A 20,712-nucleotide genomic window follows, 5' to 3' on the forward strand; every position below is an offset into this window, starting at 1 on the left:
GGTCTTTTTTTTTTTTTTTTTTTTTTTAATGTCTATCATGCCATGAATTCATAGGGAATGGGTTCCAGCAGCTCAGGCTCTTTTCTGTTAGTTCTTAAAAAGTGTGCTTCTGTGCATGGAGCAGGCTGGTACCTGGCTGGACCCAGGTACCTTTCTCTTTGCTTCCTCTTTCTCTAATCATTTTCCTTCACAGGTTTGGGAAGCTGAGTGCTTAATATGCTCAGTACATACACTAATTCTCTTGGCAAGAACCTTGCCCTCATTTACAATGATGCTATCAGCATGCTGGATAACACTGTGTGGACTCCTCAAGTTTTGCCATGGTAACGTTTGTGGGGTGTTACTTTTTGAACAGTGCCATTCCCCTGATGTCTGTACAGTATCATCATCATCTTTCTTATAGATGTGCATGTCTGTGGCCAAAGAACCAACTCTGTTCTCTAAAAGGTCTAGAGAACATAGTGCGTACCCCCTCTCCCTTTGTGTTGGTCATTTTGGTGGATTACAGGGCCGAAAGGTGGTGTTGATGACTTAGGACCTATTCCCTGGTCAGTTTGAGAGGAAGCAGTGATAAAATAGTTGAAATAGGGAAGAAGCATTCTTTTCTTTTTTTTTTTTTTTTAAGAATTAAAAGAAGATTCTTTTTTTTTGTTTAAGATTTATTTATTAGAGCACGTACAAACGGTGGGGGGGGGGTGCGATCAGAGGGAGAGAGAGAATCTCAAGGAAACTCCTTGCTGAGTGTGGAACTCCATGCAGGGCTCAATCCCATGACCCTGAGATGGTGACCTGAGCTGAAACCAAGAGTCAGATGCTTAACTAAGCCACTCAGACACCCCAGGAAGATTCTTTTTTTTTTTTTTTTTAAGATTTATTTATTTACTTGACAGCACAAACAGGGCAAGCAGCAGACAGAAGGAGAGAGAGAAGCAGGCTTCCCTCCAAGTGGGGAGCCCGATGCAAGGCTCGGTCTCAGGACCATAGGATCATGACCTGAGCTGAAGGCAGATGCTTAACCGACTGAACCACCCAGGCGCCCCACCCCTGGAAGATTCTTGATCAGAAATATCTTCTGTATGGGGGCGCCTGGGTGGCTCAGTTGTTAAATGTCTGCCTTCAGCTCAGGGCGTGAACCCAGCATTCTGGGATTGAGCCCCACATCAGGCTCCTCTGCTGGGAGCCTGCTTCTTCCTCTCCCACTCCCACAGCTTGTCTCTCTCTCACTGGCTGTCTCTCTCACTGGCTGTCTCTGTGTCAAATAAATAAATAAATAATCTTAAATTAAAAAAAAAAGAAATGAAATATCTTCTGTATGGATTCTTACATTTACCTGAGAGCGGCCTGAGGATATGGGAGTCTTAGGAAAAGAAGAGAAAAAGAAAGATCAGGGGTCGGTTGCCAAGCATCAGGTTTCTTTCATCCTTTCCTCACCCCATTATATCACTTTCCCCACTTTATCATGAAAACTCAAGGATTTCTTGTAATTGTTAGGACTCAGACTTTATCAAACTGTTGGTGCATGAGAAGCTCATAGAAATTTCACAGCTGAGTCCCACCCCCCAGGAATATTGTACTGTCCACCTCCAAGTTACTTCCATGCTGGTGATCTTGAACCAGAGGCTTAGGTAGGAAGGCCCAGATTTGCTTTACTGGATTATGGGACTTGACTGCATCTGTCTGCTCAAGTTCTGTTCTTTAAATCTAGAGTACAAGCCATAGAAGTCTTCGGGTAAGTGCCTGAAATGTTCTAGAAGTTTGTTTATAGCCCCAGGGACTGATACACAGTATAATACCAGCCTGGTAGTAGGAGACTTTTCCCCCCACTGATTTGGCATTTGCCACAATGCGTATACCTGCTGCCAGCTGCCTAGATATTATCTTGACATTTCTATAGAATTTCAGTTATTTTTCTCTTTTCATCTTTTAAAAACTGAATTTTTATTCAGGTTTCTTTAAGCTGGTGGTTCTCAACCTGGGGCAAGAGGACATGTGGCAGTGCCTGGAAACCTTTTAGGTTGTCACCATAGTGTCATATGTAGAACTCAGAGATATTGTTAAAGAGCTCAGAAGAGCCCCTCACAACAAGGAATTGTCAGCATTGTCAAGGTTCAGAAATCTTGCTTATGTGATTACTCGGGGGGGGCAGCATAATTTTCCCCTCATATAATACGCTGGATGAACATTTTGATGATGGAGGAATTGTAAATGCTGTTGGAGAGCTCAGTAAATTGTTAAGAAATTTAGAAAGCTGATTTGTTTCCTTCCTCTGTCCTTGTGTAATTTGAGGGTTAATTTACTGCTCTTCTAGTTTACAAGTATAAGGAAGTGGTTGGGGGCGCCTGGGTCGCTCAGTTGTTAAGCATCTGCGTTAAGCGTCTGCCTTTGGCTCGGAGTGATCCCAGGGTCCTGGGATCCAGCCCCGCACTGGGCTCCCTGCTCTGCTGGGAGCCTGCTTCTTCCTCTCCCACTCCCCCTGCTTGTGTTCCCTCTCTCTCTGTCTGTCTCTCTCTCTCTGTCAAATAAATAAAATCTTTAAAAAAAAAAAAAGAAAAAAAATACCCCTTTAAAAAATAAAAATAAGGAAATGGTTCCTCATTCATAGCCTTCTGAACCTAGGATTATTTGCTATGCCCATGGCGATTTTCCTTGCCCCCCCCCTTTTAAAGTAGGTTCCACACCCAACATATGGCTTGAGCTCAGTTACATATTCTCCCAACTGAGGCAGCCAGGCACCCCCACCCTACCTTTGATTACTAAAATTTACCTTTCAGAGATATATATAGATATCTATGTCTATATCTATGTTACTGCATTAACATCTACAAGGTAGCTTTTCACACTGCAAGTTGTGACCCAGTATGTGAGTTATGAAATTAGTGTAGTGGGTGAAAACTACCTTTTTTTGATAAGTTAAATATGAGAGAAAAACAACAGTACATTATGCATAGTAAGAGTAATATGTATTGTTTGTGAAACCTATTTTATTATTACTATTTTTTTGGATATTTTCTTTTATTTTTATTTTTATTTTTATTTTATTTTATTTTATTATACTATGTTAATCACCATACAGTACATCCCCAGATTCCGATGTAAAGTTTGATGCTTCATTAGTTGCGTATAACACCCAGTGCACCATGCAATACGTACCCTCCTTACTACCCATCACCAGTCTATCCCATTCCCCCACCCCCTCCCCTCTGAAGTCTTCAGTTTGTTTCTCATAGTCCATAGTCTCTCATGTTTCATTCCCCCTTCTGATTACCCCCCTTTTCTTTATCCCTTTCTTCCCCTACCGATCATCCTAGTTCTTATGTTCCATAGATGAGAGAAATCATATGATAATTGTCTTTCTCTGCTTGACTTATTTCACTTAGCATTATCTCCTCCAGTGCCGTCCATGTTGCAGCAAATGTTGAGAATTCGTTCTTTCTGATAGCTGAGTAATATTCCATTGTATATATGGACCACAGCTTCTTAATCCAGTCATCTGTTGAAGGGCATCTCGGCTCCTTCCATGATTTGGCTAGTGTGAAACCTATTTTAACTATATATCGTAGGGAAGGAAAATTTCTTTTTTCCTAATAACCCTCATTGATTCTCTGGCTGGGTGCTTATAAATTAGACTGACAAAAGACAGATTAACAAGAGAAAGACAAACTGAAGTTATGCTTATACATGGGAGCACTCAGAGATGAGTAACTCCAAGATTGATGAGAACTTGGGTATACATAGCATCTTAGCAAAGGAACAATAAATTTCAGAGAAGAGACCAGACAAAGGAGAAGGATTTTGAGTTCCTAGGGCTACAAATTATGGGAAGCTAATGGTAGGTAAAGGCTAAAACTTGTTACGTAGATTCCTCTGGTACCATTTCCAGGCTGATAAGGGTCTAAAGTTGTGGTTAACTTTTGTCCTTTCTGGTAAAAAGAGAAGGGAGAGGACATCTGTAAATTTATGTCCTGCTTTTGGGCAAATAGGGAGAAAGCAGAGGGCTTTTCTTTTTTCTTCTTAATTGTTGTCAGCTCAAAATAGTCCTTAAGGACTCTAAAGTGGCATGTTTTGAGGTGGTATATTATGCCTCCTACAATGTCTGTGCATGCATGTGCTGTGTTAGGATGTAAAAACATCCATCCATCCATCCTTCCTTCCTTCCTTCCTTCCTTCCTTCCTTCCTTCCTTCCTTCCTTTCTTTCTTTCTTTCTTCTTTTTTTCTTTCTTTTTTTTTTTCCCTATTCTTCCTCTCCCCCTAAAACATTTCTTTCTGTGAATTACAAGGAAGAAAATGGAAAGCTGTGGATTCCAATAAATGGCAAAGCAATATGAGCTGCATGTTTTATAGTTCTTAGAACAGGCCAAGATTTTATATATTGACTTTGGGGAAGTAATAAGCTTATTTCAGTTTTTTAACTAGAAATTTTTGGCTTTGTACTGTCATAAGGTAATTTTAGACTGCATTTTGAAAATTTATAAGACCTTCTGATAGAATAAATGTTGGATTTGGCAACATTCTTGAATTATAACTGTTTTATTGAAAATCATTGTTTACGCGTGCACTAATGTGTCAGTAGCAGCAGTGTCCCAATAATGAAATTCTTCTGTTTAAGAAAAGGCAATTTGATGAAAGGCAAACAAAATTAGGTATGTATTAGTATCTTCTGATACTACTTAACTAAATGTTAGTTTGGTTATTAACTAATCAGAAAGTGCTTATGTCACAGTATTATGGAGCTTTCCATCCTCTGTAAGAAGCTTACATTTCAGGATAGAGTCAGGCTTCCTGCATGGAATTTTGGAGTTCATTTGATTGATTTCTATATATTAGTAGACAGATTTTAATTTTATACTAAAATATTTAAGATTAATTCAGTACAATTTATTTCAGACTGAATTTAGTGGAAGCTTTTGTAGAAGATGCAGAATTGAGGCAGAGTTTACAAGAAGATTTACTTCGTCGATTCCCAGATCTTAACCGACTTGCCAAGAAATTTCAGAGACAAGCAGCAAATTTACAAGATTGTTACCGACTCTATCAGGGTATAAATCAACTCCCTAATGTTATTCAAGCTCTGGAAAAGTATGAAGGTAACAATGATTTTGTTTTTGTTTTCCTTCACTCTCAATATACTTAGCAAATGTGTTGTCCTTATAAAGTTGGGTCTGGTAACTCTTAAGTTTTTCTAATAACAGGTTTGTATTGACCTATAGCTATGTTGTAGAAGTCCGGAATCATGAGACAACTTAGAATTTTTGCTTTTTGGACGTGAATATTAGGGTAGCTGGATTTATTGCACTAGCAGTGGCAGTTGCCAAAGACTGACAGGACCCAAAATGACATTGCTTTCAAATCTGTATTTATTAAAGGAAAAGGGTACAGTCTAGCAGCAGCACCAAAGGAAGGATAATGCATCACAGCCAAAGTCTCACGGCAGGGGGCCAGGGAGGTCAGGTGCCGGCTCCTGTTGTCCTTCCTTTTTTGTTTCAGATTTTGTTTATTTGAGAGAGAGAGAGAACACAAGCAGGGGGAGGGGCAGAGGGAGATGGAGAAGCAGGCTCCCCGCAGAGCAGGAAGCCCGAAGTGGGGCTCCATCCCAGGACCCTGACATTATGACGAGAGCTGAAGGCAGACGCTTAACTGACTGAGCCAGCCAGGCGCCCTTGTCCTTCCTTTCGAAAGGTCCTTGGTGAGGTGCACTTTCTCTCACATCAGGGACCACCAGTGTGTGCAGAACACCTTGGAACTAGGGAGCTTAAGATGGAGTCTTGCTGGACTTTCTTCAGTTTCGCTGGTCGTGTGGGCGTAATCCTGTTCTGTAACCAGCCTCTATAGGAGAACCCTCTGGCACAGGGAGGCCTCACTGAGACTAGGTGCAAATAAATCATCAATCACAAACAGTGCTGACAAGCTAAACAGACGACCCTGAGTATCCTCAGATTCTGATTACAAAACAGCATCCCTTGACCCCGGGGATCATTGACATAAAGGAACTTTAAGAAAACAGTTCAGGCTAATTCCAGCCCTGCTGGAGTGAACCTTTCTAGTACACTTATAAAAGAAAATTAAGCAAGAGTCTTTTTTCTTTTTTTTTAAAGATTTTATTTATTTGAGAGAGAGTGTGCATGACAGAGCATAAGTGGAGAGAAGAGGGAGAAGCCCCATTTGGGGCTCGATCCCGGGACTCTGAGATCATGACCCAAGCCAAAGGCAGCTGCTTAACCAGCCTAGCCACCCAGGTGCCCCAAGACAAAGGGTCTTGATGATCTCTAACAGTTGACATCAAAGTGAAGTTACCAGAATAAAGTGTGCAAAGTCACATATTAATCAATATACTATTGGTGGATAAAATCAGCTTGCTCTTAGAAGCGTAGTTTTTAACTTTTAAGCGAATGTAAGTACTAAACTATTTGTTGTAGAAACTTACAAAGTTATATGTCTAATACATCATTTTAAGTTTCAGAGTTAAAAATCACTATCCCTTAGACCTGTTAAACCTTTCATTATTATGGGAAAGCTTTTTCTGCAGACAGACTTAAAAAACTCAACTCTATGATGACAGGATATAAAATAAGCATAGATTTAATTTTAATTTTATGGTAACCTTTTCCCTTAATTACTTAGCAAAGTGTGAAGGATATCTTAAGCACTTATCTTAAAGTGCCACTGTATAAAGAGTATTCCCATTGTATCCAAGGCTCCTCTTTAGACTGATGACACTTAAAAGCCCTTGCATTTTGTTCCACTGAAGTGGAATTAAAGAAAATGGGTCTTAAATCTTTTCTGTGCCCACATTTCTTTAGTGTGGCTTAGGCTGCCATTTACCCTCCCTGTGCTTCAATTTCCTCATCCAATAAAAGGAGATATTTTACTGCTGTGCTTTTCTGATTCAATATCCTCTGGCTCCATTCCAACAGGATCAACTGGGAGCACAGGGGATTGACAGTAGCAAGGCTGTAATAATCAGATTATCATGGAGATAGGCTTTCTAAACAATTAATTCACTCTTATAACCCTTATATCAGCTGTTTTAAACCTTTTCTCTCCTACATCTCTTCCTTCCCATAGGAAAAATAAAACAATCTTGTTACTGTGTCCTCTTGTACCTACATCTCTTTTTCACTTTCTGTTCCCAGCCAAGTTTCTGAAAGCCTACATTTCCATCTTTCATTTGCTCAACTTCCTTCCAGCCTTGACCACAGCACTGAAATGGCATTTGCTAAGTTACTTATTGTTGCTAAATCCAGCAAGCATGGTCTAGTCATTATCTTATCAGCTTTCACTGCTGAGTTTGGTGTTTTTTTTCCTTCCAGTTTTATTGAGGTATGACTAACATATAACATAGTATAGGTGTAGATGTGCAACATGGTGCAACATGGTTTGAAATACGTATGTATTGCAAAATAATTACAATTAGCTCAGTTAACATCTGTCACCTCACATACCTTTTTTTCTTTTGTTGAGAACTTTTAAGATCTAATCTCTTAGCAGCTTTCAAATATATACAATACAGTACTTAAAAAAAATAATTTATTTATTTGACAGAGAGATAGCAAGAGAGGGAACACAAGCAGAGGGAGTGGGAGAGGGAGAAGCAGGCTTCCCGCTGAGCAGGGAGCCCGATGCGGAGTTCAGTCCCAGGACCCTGGGATCATGACCCGAGCTGAAGGCAAATGCCTAACAACTGAGCCACCCATTTGCCCCACAATACAGTATTTTTAACTATAAGTAACCATGCTGTACTTTACATCCCCAGAACTTAAATCTTATAACTGGAAGTTTGTACCTTTTGACCACCTTCCCCCATTTCCCCAACCCCAGCTGCTGGCAAACACCATTCTTTCCTATTTTTGTGAGATTAATTTTTTTATTAGATCCCATATATAAGTGACTTTCTCTGCCTGACTTATTTCACTTAGCGTGATGCCATCAGGGTCTACCATGTTGTCACAAAATAGCAGGATTTCCTTCTTTTTTTATGGCTGGATAGTATTCCACTGTATATATACATCACATTTTCTTTATCCATTTATTCATCAACGGACACTTAGGTTGTTCCGGTATCTTGGCAGTTGTAAGTATACTGCAGTGAACAAGGGAGTGCAGACATCTCTGAGGTAATGATTTTGTTTCTTTTAGATATGTACTCAGAAACAGAATTGCTGGATCTTTCTGTGTTTTGCTTTTCCCTTAAGAGTCCTCCAGTTCTGATTTTGGCCCTTTTTCATTTAGTACCAATAAAAAAGATTATTTGTTAATTTATTTTATTTGAGAGCGAAAGCAAGAGAGATCACAGAGAGAGGGAGAAGCAGATTTGCCGCTGAGCAGAGAGCCCGATGTAGGGCTCAATCCCAGGAGATCATGACCTGAGCCGAAGGCAGATGCTTAACCGACTGGAGCCCTCCACCCAGGTGCCCCAAAGCTGGGATTTTTAAATGAGTTCTTCAAAGCATCTTGACATTTTATATAAGATTTTGTGTATGTGTATTTTTCTGGGAAAAGATCAGTAACTTTCATCAGATATTCACAAGCATTTGTAAAACCCCCCATCCACTGCTTGTGCTGTCTCTCTCTCTCTCAAATAAATAAAAATCTTTAAAAAAAAGAAAGAAAAAAGAAGAAACATTGGAGATTCCAGGTGTGCCCTAGTCATTAGGAACCTAAGTGATCTGAATTTCGTGTTAAAAAACAACAGAATGGAGGCTCCCGGCTGGCTCAGTCAGTGGAGCATGAGACTGTTGATCTGGGGGTTGAGTCTACACGTTGGATGTAGAGATTGCTTACAAATAAAATCATTAAAAAAAAAAAAGCATGGCATTTTGCTGAGTTCAGCGTAGCTCTTTAGCCTGCTGATTTTTTGGAGAAAGCCAAAACTGAGGCTAACTTACGAGGAAAATAAACCAAATGCACTGTCCTTAAAGATTTTTTACTTATTATTTATTTATTTGAGAGAGAGAGCGAAAGCATGGGCAGCGGGAGGGGCAGAAGAAGAGGGAGAAGCAGGCTCCCTGCTGAGCAGGGAGCGCAATGTGGGACTCAATCGCAGGACCCTGGGTCATGGCCTGAGCCGAAGGCAGATGTTTATTAACTGACTGAGCCACCCAGCCGCCCTTGCACTGTCCTTAAAAGTAGAATCATGATATAGAAAAATTCTTTGAAGGGGCATCTGTGTGGCTCAGTTGGTTAAGTGTCCAACTCTTAGTTTTGGCTCAGGTCATGATCTCAGGGTTGTGAGATTGAGCTCCAAGCCAGCTACGCACTGGGTGTGGAGCCTGCTTGAGATTCTCCTCTCCCTCTCCCCCCTCCTTCGTACCTGTGTGCACTATTGCTCAAAAAAAAAAATTTTTTTTTTAGTATATTAGTATATTGCTCGAAATTGAGTATGTTCTCCTGCTATCTTATGGTGTTTTTGGTTTTTGATTAAGTCTAGGTTTAAAGTTATATTAACGTTATTCCTGAAAAGAAATAAAAATAAGTTCAGGAACAGCAGAGGGCAGCAACAGTCTAGAAAGTGGACTTGCATTGAGTAATGGAAGGTCTACTCTAAATCATTTTTCTCCTGTAAGAAATAGTTATTTGAAAAATATACCCGACTTCCCTTATGCCTTATAGCTTTTAAAATTAAAAAGTTGAGACAAAGCCTAAAATAATGGTATCATGCATTTAGGGCAAATTTGTGATAGTGCTTAAAACAACTCCTCTAGGGGCGCCTTAGTGGCTCAGTCGTTAAGCATGTGCCTTCGGCTCAGGGCGTGATCTTGGCGTTCTGGGATCGAGCCCCACGTCAAGCTCCTCCGCTGGAAGCCTGCTTCTTCCTCTCCCACTCCCCCTCTTGTGTTCCCTCTCTCACTGGCTGTCTCACTCTGTCAAATGAATAAATAAAATCTTAAAAAAAAAAACCAAAAAACACAACTCCTCTAAATATCTACATTATTTGATACATTTTATTCTAACAGCCATTGTACTGAGGCGCATAACTCTTCCCTCTCCCCGATTCCAATTAATCATGTTTCTGTTTAATTACTTCTTAAAAATCTCACATTTGCTATTTTCCCTCCTGTGGTCTGTGCATTCTCTTCAGCGAACCCATGGTAATGTTTCCTAGCTCATCTGATCATGTCATTTCCTCCCCTTCAGTTCAGAACGCATTAATTGCTTCCTCTGACCTGTAGGACTAGAGGGGTCTGGTCTGCATTTTAACAGCAGGTAATTATATACTGACAAATTACTTTTCCAAGAAGGTTGTGTTCGTTTACAGTTCCAGTCACAAGATTTTTTTTTTTTTTTTTTTTAAGATTTTATCCATTCATTTGACACAGAGCACAAGCAGGGGGAGTGGCAGGCGTAGGGAGAGGGAGAAACGGGCTCCTCCTGAGCAGGGAGCCTGGTGTGGGGCTCAATCCTAGGACCCTGGGATCATGACTTGAGCCGAAGGCAGACGCTTAACCGACTGAGCCACCCAGGTGCCCCTCCAGTCAAAAGATTTTTAAGAAAATTTCTTTATATACTTACCAACACTATTTGTTCTTTATTGTGGGTAGTGTGTTTTGGTAGTTAGTGTATTTTGTTGGAAATGTTTAGTGGGATCTGGGTGTAAGATCATTTGGGTGGAGGGACAGAGATACAGACTATTGGTCCAAGAATGTATACCAAAAGAAAAAATGAGAAAATTGCTATAATAAGTGATGGGTGAGAGAAAGGAAAAATAATCTTATGAAGTTGGAACAGTAAAGGAAAACTTAGGTTTATTCTTGTCTTTTCCTCCTGTGAGTCTTTCTCCTGTGTCTCTCCTTTGCTCTCCCACAGAACACTGTACTTCGATCACCAGACGTGTGGAGCTTTTCCCTCCACACCAGTTTTCTGAGACACCAACTGGGTATCCTCCAGTGTAACTCAGCTCTGACATTATCTAACTGGAGATCGCACCAGATCCCACAGGTTAAGGGCATAGTCCCACAAGATACCTGTTACAGGCTGGGGTTATCACCTGTGCTTCTCACCAGCTGGCTGTAGAGTGAAGGTTCCTGTGATACCCAGTCCTTGGATTAATCTGCTAGAGCAGCTCACAGAATGCAGGGAAGCACATTTACCAGTTTCATTAAAGGATACAGATGAACAGCCAGATGAAGAGACACATTAGACCAGGTCTGGCAGGGGCAGGGGCTTCTGTCCTTGATTTGGGTTTTGTTTACTTAACTTGGAACTTCTCTGAACCCCCTATTAATAGGATTTTATAGACGCTTCCTCAAGTAGGCATGATCAGTTATTAACTCCATTTCTAGCCCCTCTTCTATCTCTGGAGGATGAAGGGGTGGAGCTAAAAATTCTTGAAGTCACCCTTTTAGGTAAACTCTACCCCAGTGTGGGGCCCAAATTCACACCCCGTGATCAAGAGTTGCATGCTTTACTGACAGGGCCAGGCAGGCACCTCTAGAATCGCCCTTTTAGAGCAAGAGATGCTCCTAGTGCTCTTAGCACTTAGGAAGTGACAAGGGTTATAGGAGCTCTGCCAGGAACTGGGGGCAGAGAAGAATATGTTTTCTATTATCTCCTAGGAACTACTAGCACAAGTGTAAAATGATACTCAAATAATCGGTGGAATTAGAAGAAAAAGTCATGGTAGGAAAGAAAAGTACTATTTTGTCAAAATGACAGTAGTAATAAAGGAATATGAGGGGTGGTGTCAGAGAAAGTATTGCTTCCAGATGGGGGAACCGAGACAAGTGGCTGTGGTTAACGAAAGGAATGAGGTGGCTGGAGAAACAGACAAGAGAGGATGAGTGAAGGAAGCTGGGGAAGGGGGGCATGAGGAAGGATGAGAGGCCCATACCGCAGAGTGGCTGACATCAGGGAAGGAAGAGCAGAGATGGCCTTGTGCCCAAGGTCATCATTCAGAGTGATTTAATTACTTAGCCATTTTACCATGATTCACCTGCACTTCTACTTCTGTTTATTTGGGGAACTTATTGGATCCAGCCTCATATTTGTGTGAATACTTAAACTTTCATTAGCAGTATCTTACCCTCATTTTTTCACTTACCTGGACTTTTAAATACATTTCATAAATACATTAAAGGGGTCAGGTAAAGTTTAATTGTGCTTAATAAAACTTCGAGATTGAAATAATACAAAGAATTTATGTAAAATTAGTCAAGGAAACGTAGGCATAGAATAAATTGTTTAAATCTTTGTTAGTTGCAACTCATGTCTTTTACCATTTACCAAAATATTTAATAGAATAAAATGTTAATGCCAACTTTATAATTAATTTAGACTTCAGGTTGATTTTCTCAGTCCTGGACTATTTGAGCAGTCTGATATAGCAGACTTCTGGTTAGTGCCAGCCTTGGCCTGAGGTCATGGAGGGCATTTGTAAGGAGGCACTTCTGTCCACTGTCCAGAACTATCCTGTAGTTTGTTTAGATTTTAGTGTTAATTGCTCATTTAACTTAGACAATCTCGTAGTTGTTTTCTTTTTTTTTAACTTTAAAAAAATTTTGTTGACACAATGATATATGAGTTTCAGGTGTACAGCATAGTAATTCAGCAACTGTATGTGTTAAGCTGTGCTCACCACAAATAACAGCTGCCATCTGTCACGCTGAACACTATTACAGTACTATTGACTAGATTCTCTATGCTGTACCTTTCACCCTGTGACTTATTCATTCCATAGCTGGACACCTCTATCTCCTCCTACTCCCCTTCACCCATTTTATCCATCTCCCCGCTCCCCACCCCTCTGGCAACCGTCAGTTTGTTCTCTGTATTTATGGGCCTGTTTCTGCTTTTTGCTTGTTTATTCTTTCCGTATATAAGTGAAATCATATGATACTTGTTTTTCTCAGTCTGACTTATTTCACTTAGCATAATACCCTCTCGATACATCCATGTTGTCACAAATGGTAGGATCTCATCCTTTTTTTTTTTTAAAGATTTTATTTATTTATTTATTTGACAGAGATAGAGACAGCCAGCGAGAGAGGGAACACAAGCAGGGGGAGTGGGAGAGGAAGAAGCAGGCTCACAGCAGAGGAGCCTGATGTGGGGCTCGAACCCATAACGCCGGGATCACGCCCTGAGCCGAAGGCAGACGCCTAACCGCTGTGCCACCCAGGCGCCCCTCATCCTTTTTTTTTTAATGACTGATAATCCAGTGTGTGTGTACCACATCTTCTTTATTCATTCATCTGTCAGTGGACACTTAGGTTGCTTCCATATCTTGGCTATTGTAAATAATGCAGTAAACATAGGGGTGCATGTATCTTTTCAAGTTAGCGTTTTGTTTTCTTTGGGTAAAAATACCCAGTAGTGGAATTACTGGATCGTATAGTATTTCTGTTTTTAATTCTTTGAGGAGCCTCCATACTGTTTTCCACGGTGGCTACAGTAGTTTATGTTCCCACCAACAGTGCGTAAAGGTTCCTTTTTCTCCACATCCTCACCAGCATTTGTTATTTCTTGTCTTATTTATTCTAGCCATTCGATGGGTGTAAGGTGATATTTCATTGTGGTTTTGATTTGCATTTCCTTAATGATTAATGTTATTGAGCATCTTTTCATGTGTCTGTCGACCGTTTGTATGTCTTCTTTGGGAAAATGTCTATTCAGCTCCTCTGCCCATTTATAATTGGATTTTTTGTTTTTTTGGATAAGTGTTAAGTTCTTACATATTTTGGATATTAACCCCTTAATGGGTATATCATTTGCAGATATCTTCTCCCATTCAGTAGGTTGCCATTTTGTTTTGTTGCTGGTTTCCTTCACTGCAAAAGCTTTTTATTTAGTCCCAGTTGTCTTTTGCTTTTGTTTCCCTTGCCTTACAAAACATATCTAGTTTAAAATTGCTTTAGCCAATGTCAAAAAAATTATAGCCTATGATTTCTTCTAGGAGTTTTATGGTTTCATGTTTCACAGGTAGGTCTTTAGTCCATTTCAAGTTAATTTTTGTGTATGCTGTCAGCAACTTCAAGAAGTTATAAATCTTTTAATGGCTGGCAGTGAATTGGAGTTCCTACAAATTATTTAATGATTTGATCGCTTGGACATTTCATAGTTTGATGCACTTAAGAAGCTAACAATATTTTCCTTGCGTCATCTTTGGTATGCTTGCTAGATGAGTGTTGTGTGTATCAGAACTAACGACCATTAGTTGATTGCTTCACCAGTCCCTTGATTCCTTCCTTCAATAAGTCATTCATTCAACAGATAGTTCATTTGTTCGGCCTTGTTCTAGGAGGTACGATGGTACATGTGACAGGTAATGTCCCTCTTCTTATGGAGGGTCATCAATAGTGGAAGGATAGAGGGAGACAGACAATAAACAAATCGGTGAGCAAGAATTTCAAGTAGTAATAAATACAGTAAAGGAAGCATAATATATTGATATGATGGAGTGACTTGGCTGGAGCCAGGGAGACACTCGATCTGTTGGTCAAGGGTGGTCTCTCCGGAATTGCTGTCTGAGTTCCACAAGTTGAATGATGAGAGGGAGCCAGCTGTTTAAGATCTGGGGGGAGGCTAGTGGGACCAGCTAGTGCAAGTGCCTAAGGCTTGACTTGTTGAGGGAGCGAGGGAAGGCTAGAGTGGTCCAGCACAGAGATTGAGAATAAGGGCCATGTTAGGAGGAGAAGCCAGAGAGGTAAGACCTATTTGAGGTTTTTAACTCTTTTTTTGTGCTGTGGACCCTAAATAAAGCCTATTAATCCCTCTTCAGAATAGTGTTTTTAAATGCATAAAATAATACAGACTTGCAGAAGAAGCCAATTATATTGAAGCACACTTATCAAAATATAAAACAAACTTGATAAATCTTTTTATTAATGCATTAAATGATGTGATCTGAGGTTCTGCTAAGGTCTTAAGTTTTGAACTAATAATGAGTTTAAATGATACTTAAAATCATCTCCAAAACTGTAATATGATATGAAAATATATCTGGTAATTAGCGGTTAGAGAAAATGAAAGTGGGATTTGTTGTTTCTTTTCTGTGTTTACCTAGTACTTTGAATTTAAGGGTCTGTAGTCCTTGTATTAAGACCCTGGAATAGATCGTGTAGGGCTTTCTAGGCTGTGATAACTAGTGAAAAATGGACTTCATTTAAAAACCCAATTGGTGTCCGTCACTTGCTGAATGGATAAATATAACGGGCTCTATCTATTAAAGGGAATGGAGTACTGATGCATGGTGCTGTATGGATGAACCTTGAAAACATGCTAAGTGAAAAAAGGCAGTCATAGTATCATGATCCATTTATGTGAAATATGCAGAATAGGCAAATCTATAATACAGAAAGTGGGTTAGAGGTTGCCTGGACTCGGAGGAGTGGCAGAAGGTTGGAGGGTAATGGTTAGTTACTGCTAATGGGTGCAGGGTTCCCTTTTTCTTTGGGAGCAGTGACACTGTTCGAAAATGGATTGTGGTGGTTGTCACACAGATCTGTCAATAAACTAAAAACCATTGGATTGTACACTTTAAAATGGTGAGTTGTTTGGTATGTGAGTTATATCTCAGTAAAGCTTTTTTTTTTTTTTTTTAAGATTTTATTTATTTGACAGAGAGAGACAGCGAGAGAGGGAACACAAGCAGGGGGCGTGGGAGAGGGAGAAGCAGGCTTCCTGTTGAGCAGGGATCCTGATGCGCGGCTCGATCCTAGGACCCTGGGATCATGACCTGAACCGAAGGCAGACGCTTAACGACTGAGCCACGCAGGCGCCCCTAAAGCTATTATTTTTCATTTAAAAAACCATAACCATTTGGGGGGAAAAAAGCCCACTTGGAAATCGACAGCTGGGGCTCAGTACAAATTACAGGTAGGGGAAAGAATTCAAGATGTAAAAATTTTGAAATGGTTAGTAGCAAAAGCATTAGCGAACTTTTATAAAACAGTGGCCTACGTGCATGTCCACTGCATTTGTACCCAGCACGAGCATCAGGTGACTCTGCATGCAGCCTTAAAGTCTAGGGTTCTTTTTCTTCCTTTGAGATGCCGAATACAGGCTGTTTGCTTCTAATAAAGCTCAGTTTCATGAAAGTTAAATATCCGAACCAGGATAGAGAATTTAGATAAAAAAAGAATTCTTTTGGACACCAAATGTTTTTGTACTTTTCATCTATACTCTGCTTTTCTTTTTATCTTAGCGTAGTGATAAGTACAGTGGCCATTAGGCCAATTACTCCGAGGTCTTCATATATTGCTAAGTTTACTCTTTAATTGTGTGAAAGCTTGCCCTTGATCGCTTCAAAACATTAATGGGCTAGGAAAAGATCATTTGTGAACCAGTGCCACCTCTGCGCCTTGCTTCCATCATTCCATTATTTACCAGTAGCGGTATCAGCTAGCTAATTCAGAATAAAGAACCAGGCGTTGAAGTACAACAGACATTATGTGGGCACAGTGTTGTTTATAGACTGTCTAAATAATGTTTCACACATATGTACTATTTTCTAAATATGTGTAGATGCTGTCGTGATTAAAACATGAATTCTTAATAATTTTGCTGACTTCATAGTAGCTATTCATCGTTTTCTCAATTAAGAGCTAGTGCTACTTGTAGAAAAGTTTAGAAACTATTGCTTTGGAGCAAAATGCAGTAGGCTAGAGAGCACTTGCAGAATTCTTGTAAAAGAATTTATTGGATATCAGGAAAAAAAATCCTTGCAGTGTAACCCGTAACAATGCATGGTAACTGTAGCTGAGCTCCTGTTAAGTGTCAGGCATATTGTATTAAGTGTTATGTAGAGTTACCTCATTTATTCCTCTTCTGGGTAGCTGTTGTCATTACTCCTGTTGCCAGGGAAAGGGGCTCAGAGTAACATGCTCCAGATCACAGAGCCAGTAGGTAGCAGAGCTGGGGTTGGCACCCAGGTCTGTACTCATGCCTTTCACACTGTAGCTCCTTCACTTACTCCTTCTCCTAGAATCCCCAGCATGTGCTCTTATATAGCACCAGGTAAAGTGCCAGTGTAAATACTTGGCTTGATTTAACCTCTGTTAATTGGAACACTGTATTATTAATGGAAATTAGGGATATAAGGTAAGTTAGAGGCATTTAATTTTAGTGACTTTGACTTTGGCGTATTAAATCTGCCAAGAAATACAGTTCATTTGGTTGTAATTAATTTCATTTTTCTGCATCTCTAGTGCTCTTTATGAAGGAGATTACAGGCAGGGGAGACAGTGTTTTATTAGGAAGCTTTGAGTGCCAGATGATCTCCCGTTCTATAAAATAAATACTAAACGCATTTGAATTAAAATATGGGAGTAAATAGTAACGTTGGAGACCTGCTGCACTATTTGTACTTTTTGGATCACATGCTCTTTGTTATCTCAGATGAGTTTTTATGATGTGTGGTCTTGTTTTCAAAATAGGACCATTTTATTTTATTATTTTTTGCTTTCTTTTAGGAAAACACCAGAGTTTATTGTTGGCAGTTTTTGTCACTCCTCTTATTGATCTTCGTTCTGATTTCTCCAAATTTCAGGAAATGATAGAAACAACTTTAGATATGGATCAGGTATGTAATCTACTCTTGAATTCAAGCAGCGAAGTATTTTTGAAATGCATGTCAGAAAACCTCAGATTTTTTTTAGTATTTAATTTTGGTATTTTTGTGAGGCACCTTTGAGACAGTGGATGTAAGATTAAGTGATGGGGCAAGTTTGTTGTTGTTTTAATAACAATTGTTTTAGTGGATGAAAGATTAACAGGAAGTGAATGTTGGGCATAACTGGCCTGGTTAAAGGAAATCTCACAAGTAAGAGATTTCACATACGCAACCTGAATTTTGTTACAATTTCAAGAGAGAAGGAAAATTGTAGTCCTGGAAAAGAGGAGAAGATAAAGGTAAATGTGGAACATAAGAGAAGGCAGTTCTCCTTTGTTTATTTTCCATGTAGGAAAGTCTTTAGGGGAAGAGGTTAGAATATGTGTGTTTGTCCTAAATAGTTGTTGATATAACTAAAAAGTTAACCATACTCTAAATACTGTTTAGTTCCAAATTTCCTGTTAATTGGTAAGAACATTTAGGGTGTAAGCAATTTATAGCCTCAGGTTTTTTAACAGTGTTAAGCAGTAATTTATGTATAAATATAAAGTAGGAATAGTTTCTGAAATAGTTGAAAATACCCTTGTATGAAAATGAATTTGAAAGCAAAATTTATGAAATGGTAAAATTTAGTGTCAAAAGTTCGTTTATAGAACAAATTTAATATGAATGTAGTGTTTTTCAATTTTGTGACTTTAAAAATATCTTTAAAATTTTCTACACTAAATTTTCTGTCAAAAATGGTCATGCAGGGATTATGTGCTCTCACATTATTCATATTAAGGTAATGGTTTGGTTTGCTAATTGTTAGATTCTTTGCATTCTTTGCATTCTTCTTTTTTTTTTTTTTTAAAGATTTTATTTATTTATTCGACAGAGATAGAGACAGCCAGTGAGAGAGGGAACACAAGCAGGGGGAGTGGGAGAGGAAGAAGCAGGCTCATAGCGGAGGAGCCTGATGCGGGGCTCGATCCCATAACGCCGGGATCACGCCCTGAGCCGAAGGCAGACGCTTAACCGCTGTGCCACCCAGGCGCCCCTCTTTGCATTCTTCTTAATAACTGGATTTGAGTTAATGTTTGCCCTATGGGATGTCAATTTATTTATTTTTTTTACTGGATTGTTAACTGAGGTTTAAAACAGTTAAACATCCTTTACTCTGTGCTCTTTGGATTTAGACGTCCATGCATATGTAGATATAGGTGTAGATGCTTCACTTTCCTGGCACTGTTTTATTGGTGATAGGCCCAAGCAGCCAAAAATTGCACTGTTCACCCCTCATTTGGGAAAACTTGCATTTTAGCTATTGTTACCTCTATAATGTTAGCAGAATGATTTTAGATTTTAGAACTTTCAGATCAATGGGGGGCAGAAATACTGCTCATAGACACGTGATGCTGAAACCACCACTGCCTCCAGGAGCTGAGGATGTGGCCTTACCTGTGATGGGGCAGAGTCGGATGTTTGTAAATGGTCTTTATTTATTTTTTTAACTTTTTATTTATTTATTTATTTGAGAGGAAGAGCCGGGGAGAGACAAGCACACTCCTTACTGAGGACCCTGAGATCGTGACCTGAGCTGAAACCAAGAGTTAGATGCTTAACTGACTTCAACTGACTTTATGAGGCCACCCAGGCGCCCTTATAAACATTCTTTAAATGAAAGCATGTAAAGGTGTAGTTCTTGGTGGTTAATAAAAGCTCTGACTAAAATAGGGAGGGGGGAAGGCAAGAATCAGAGCATTTCATTGTCTCCGCGGCTTAGCTTTGCTGAAATCATGCAGTTGATTCTGCGCTTTGTGGTGAACTTTATGCTTCTAAAAGTTGCCATGCTTAAATATTGTGGGTCTCAGACGAAATCATGTATCAGAACCAACTGGTGGGCTTGCTGAAACAGATTGCGGGGCTCCATCCCCAGAATGAGAATCTTTCAGTCTGGGGTGGGGCTAGAAAATTTGCATTTCTCACATGTACCCAAATGATGCTGCTTGTCTGGGGACCACACTTTGAGAACTACTTGTTAATAAATAAATTACTCCTAATAAATTAGGAATGCAATTATATTTCAGAGTGAGAATGGGCATGTGATTTCTTTTCACCAGTTTTCAGCCTGCTGCAAGTGTTGCGCTCTTGGGCAACCACTGGGCATTATCTGGCCAGAAGTTGGTGTGTATAAATTGAGAATGTTTGGGGCGCCTGGGTGGTGCAGTTGTTAAGCGTCTGCCTTCGGCTCAGGGCGTGATCCCGGCGTTCTGGGATCGAGCCCCACATCAGGCTTCTCCGCTGGGAGCCTGCTTCTTCCTCTCCCACTCCCCCTTCTGTGTTCCCTCTCTCTCTCGCTGGCTGTCTCTCTCTGTCAAATAAATAAATAAAATCTTTAAAAAAAAATTGAGAATGTTTAAGAGTTTCTTAAAATCTGTAGTCCCTTTGTCAATGTACAGATCTTCTGTTGAAGACCCCGTGCAGTTGCCTTTTCATGTGGGTCATCACAGTCACAGCCCTGCCCAATAGGACCTCTCTTCTCCCTCTCCCACTCTTGGACAGTAAAAGCTGTCACTGCAGTAAGCATGTTTGCATCCTACACAAGGTATTAGCTACTACTGTGATAAAGCAGGATGATAAAATGTTGGATACTTTGCTTCATATTATGCCTTTTGATTTACTTCCTCGCCACCCTCTGGCCTTCCTTCCCTCTTGTCATGCAGTATTTTGACCACATAGATCCAGCCCTTGGGATACATACCTACTGGCAGCAAATAAGCCAAAATGATGATGTACCAAAATACCAGGATGTAAATTTTTAAAGTGTTTTCTTAAAGGTAACACTATAATTAGAACAAGTGAAACAAAATGATACAAAAAAGTATAGAGGCAAAAGCGACCATTCTTCCCTCTTCAGATGAACAATGTTGGCAGCCTGGTCGGCTTCCTCCAGCTCCATTATATTAGCTTTCCTTGTTGTGGGTTAGGATTTTTTACTTTGATCTGAAATATTTGACACATATCTGTTAAACTAGACTCTACTGTGACTGTAAAATAGTAGTGTTAACATTTGAATGATGCTATGGGTTAGAGTGTCTGGGAAGAGTGGATTTTAGGAAGGCAAGCAGTACAATTATATGGATGTAGACTGGAAAAGAAGAGGTCATTTATCCTAATTTCATTGCTG

At 39.8% G+C, this 20,712-nt stretch overlaps 1 protein-coding gene across 1 annotated transcript in view; it reads left to right on the plus strand.

Moving 5' to 3' along the window:
- MSH2 (mutS homolog 2) overlaps positions 1-20,712 on the plus strand; it is a 73,070-nt gene that overhangs the window by 26,144 nt on the left and 26,214 nt on the right. Inside the window, exons 7-8 of the mRNA XM_002912422.4 lie at positions 4,886-5,085; positions 17,404-17,513. Coding sequence (XP_002912468.1) covers positions 4,886-5,085; positions 17,404-17,513 — 310 coding nt within the window. The remainder of the gene's footprint in view (positions 1-4,885; positions 5,086-17,403; positions 17,514-20,712) is intronic.

This window comes from Ailuropoda melanoleuca, chromosome 4, assembly GCF_002007445.2.
Source record: "Ailuropoda melanoleuca isolate Jingjing chromosome 4, ASM200744v2, whole genome shotgun sequence".
In the NCBI taxonomy this organism is placed as follows: domain Eukaryota; kingdom Metazoa; phylum Chordata; class Mammalia; order Carnivora; family Ursidae; genus Ailuropoda; species Ailuropoda melanoleuca.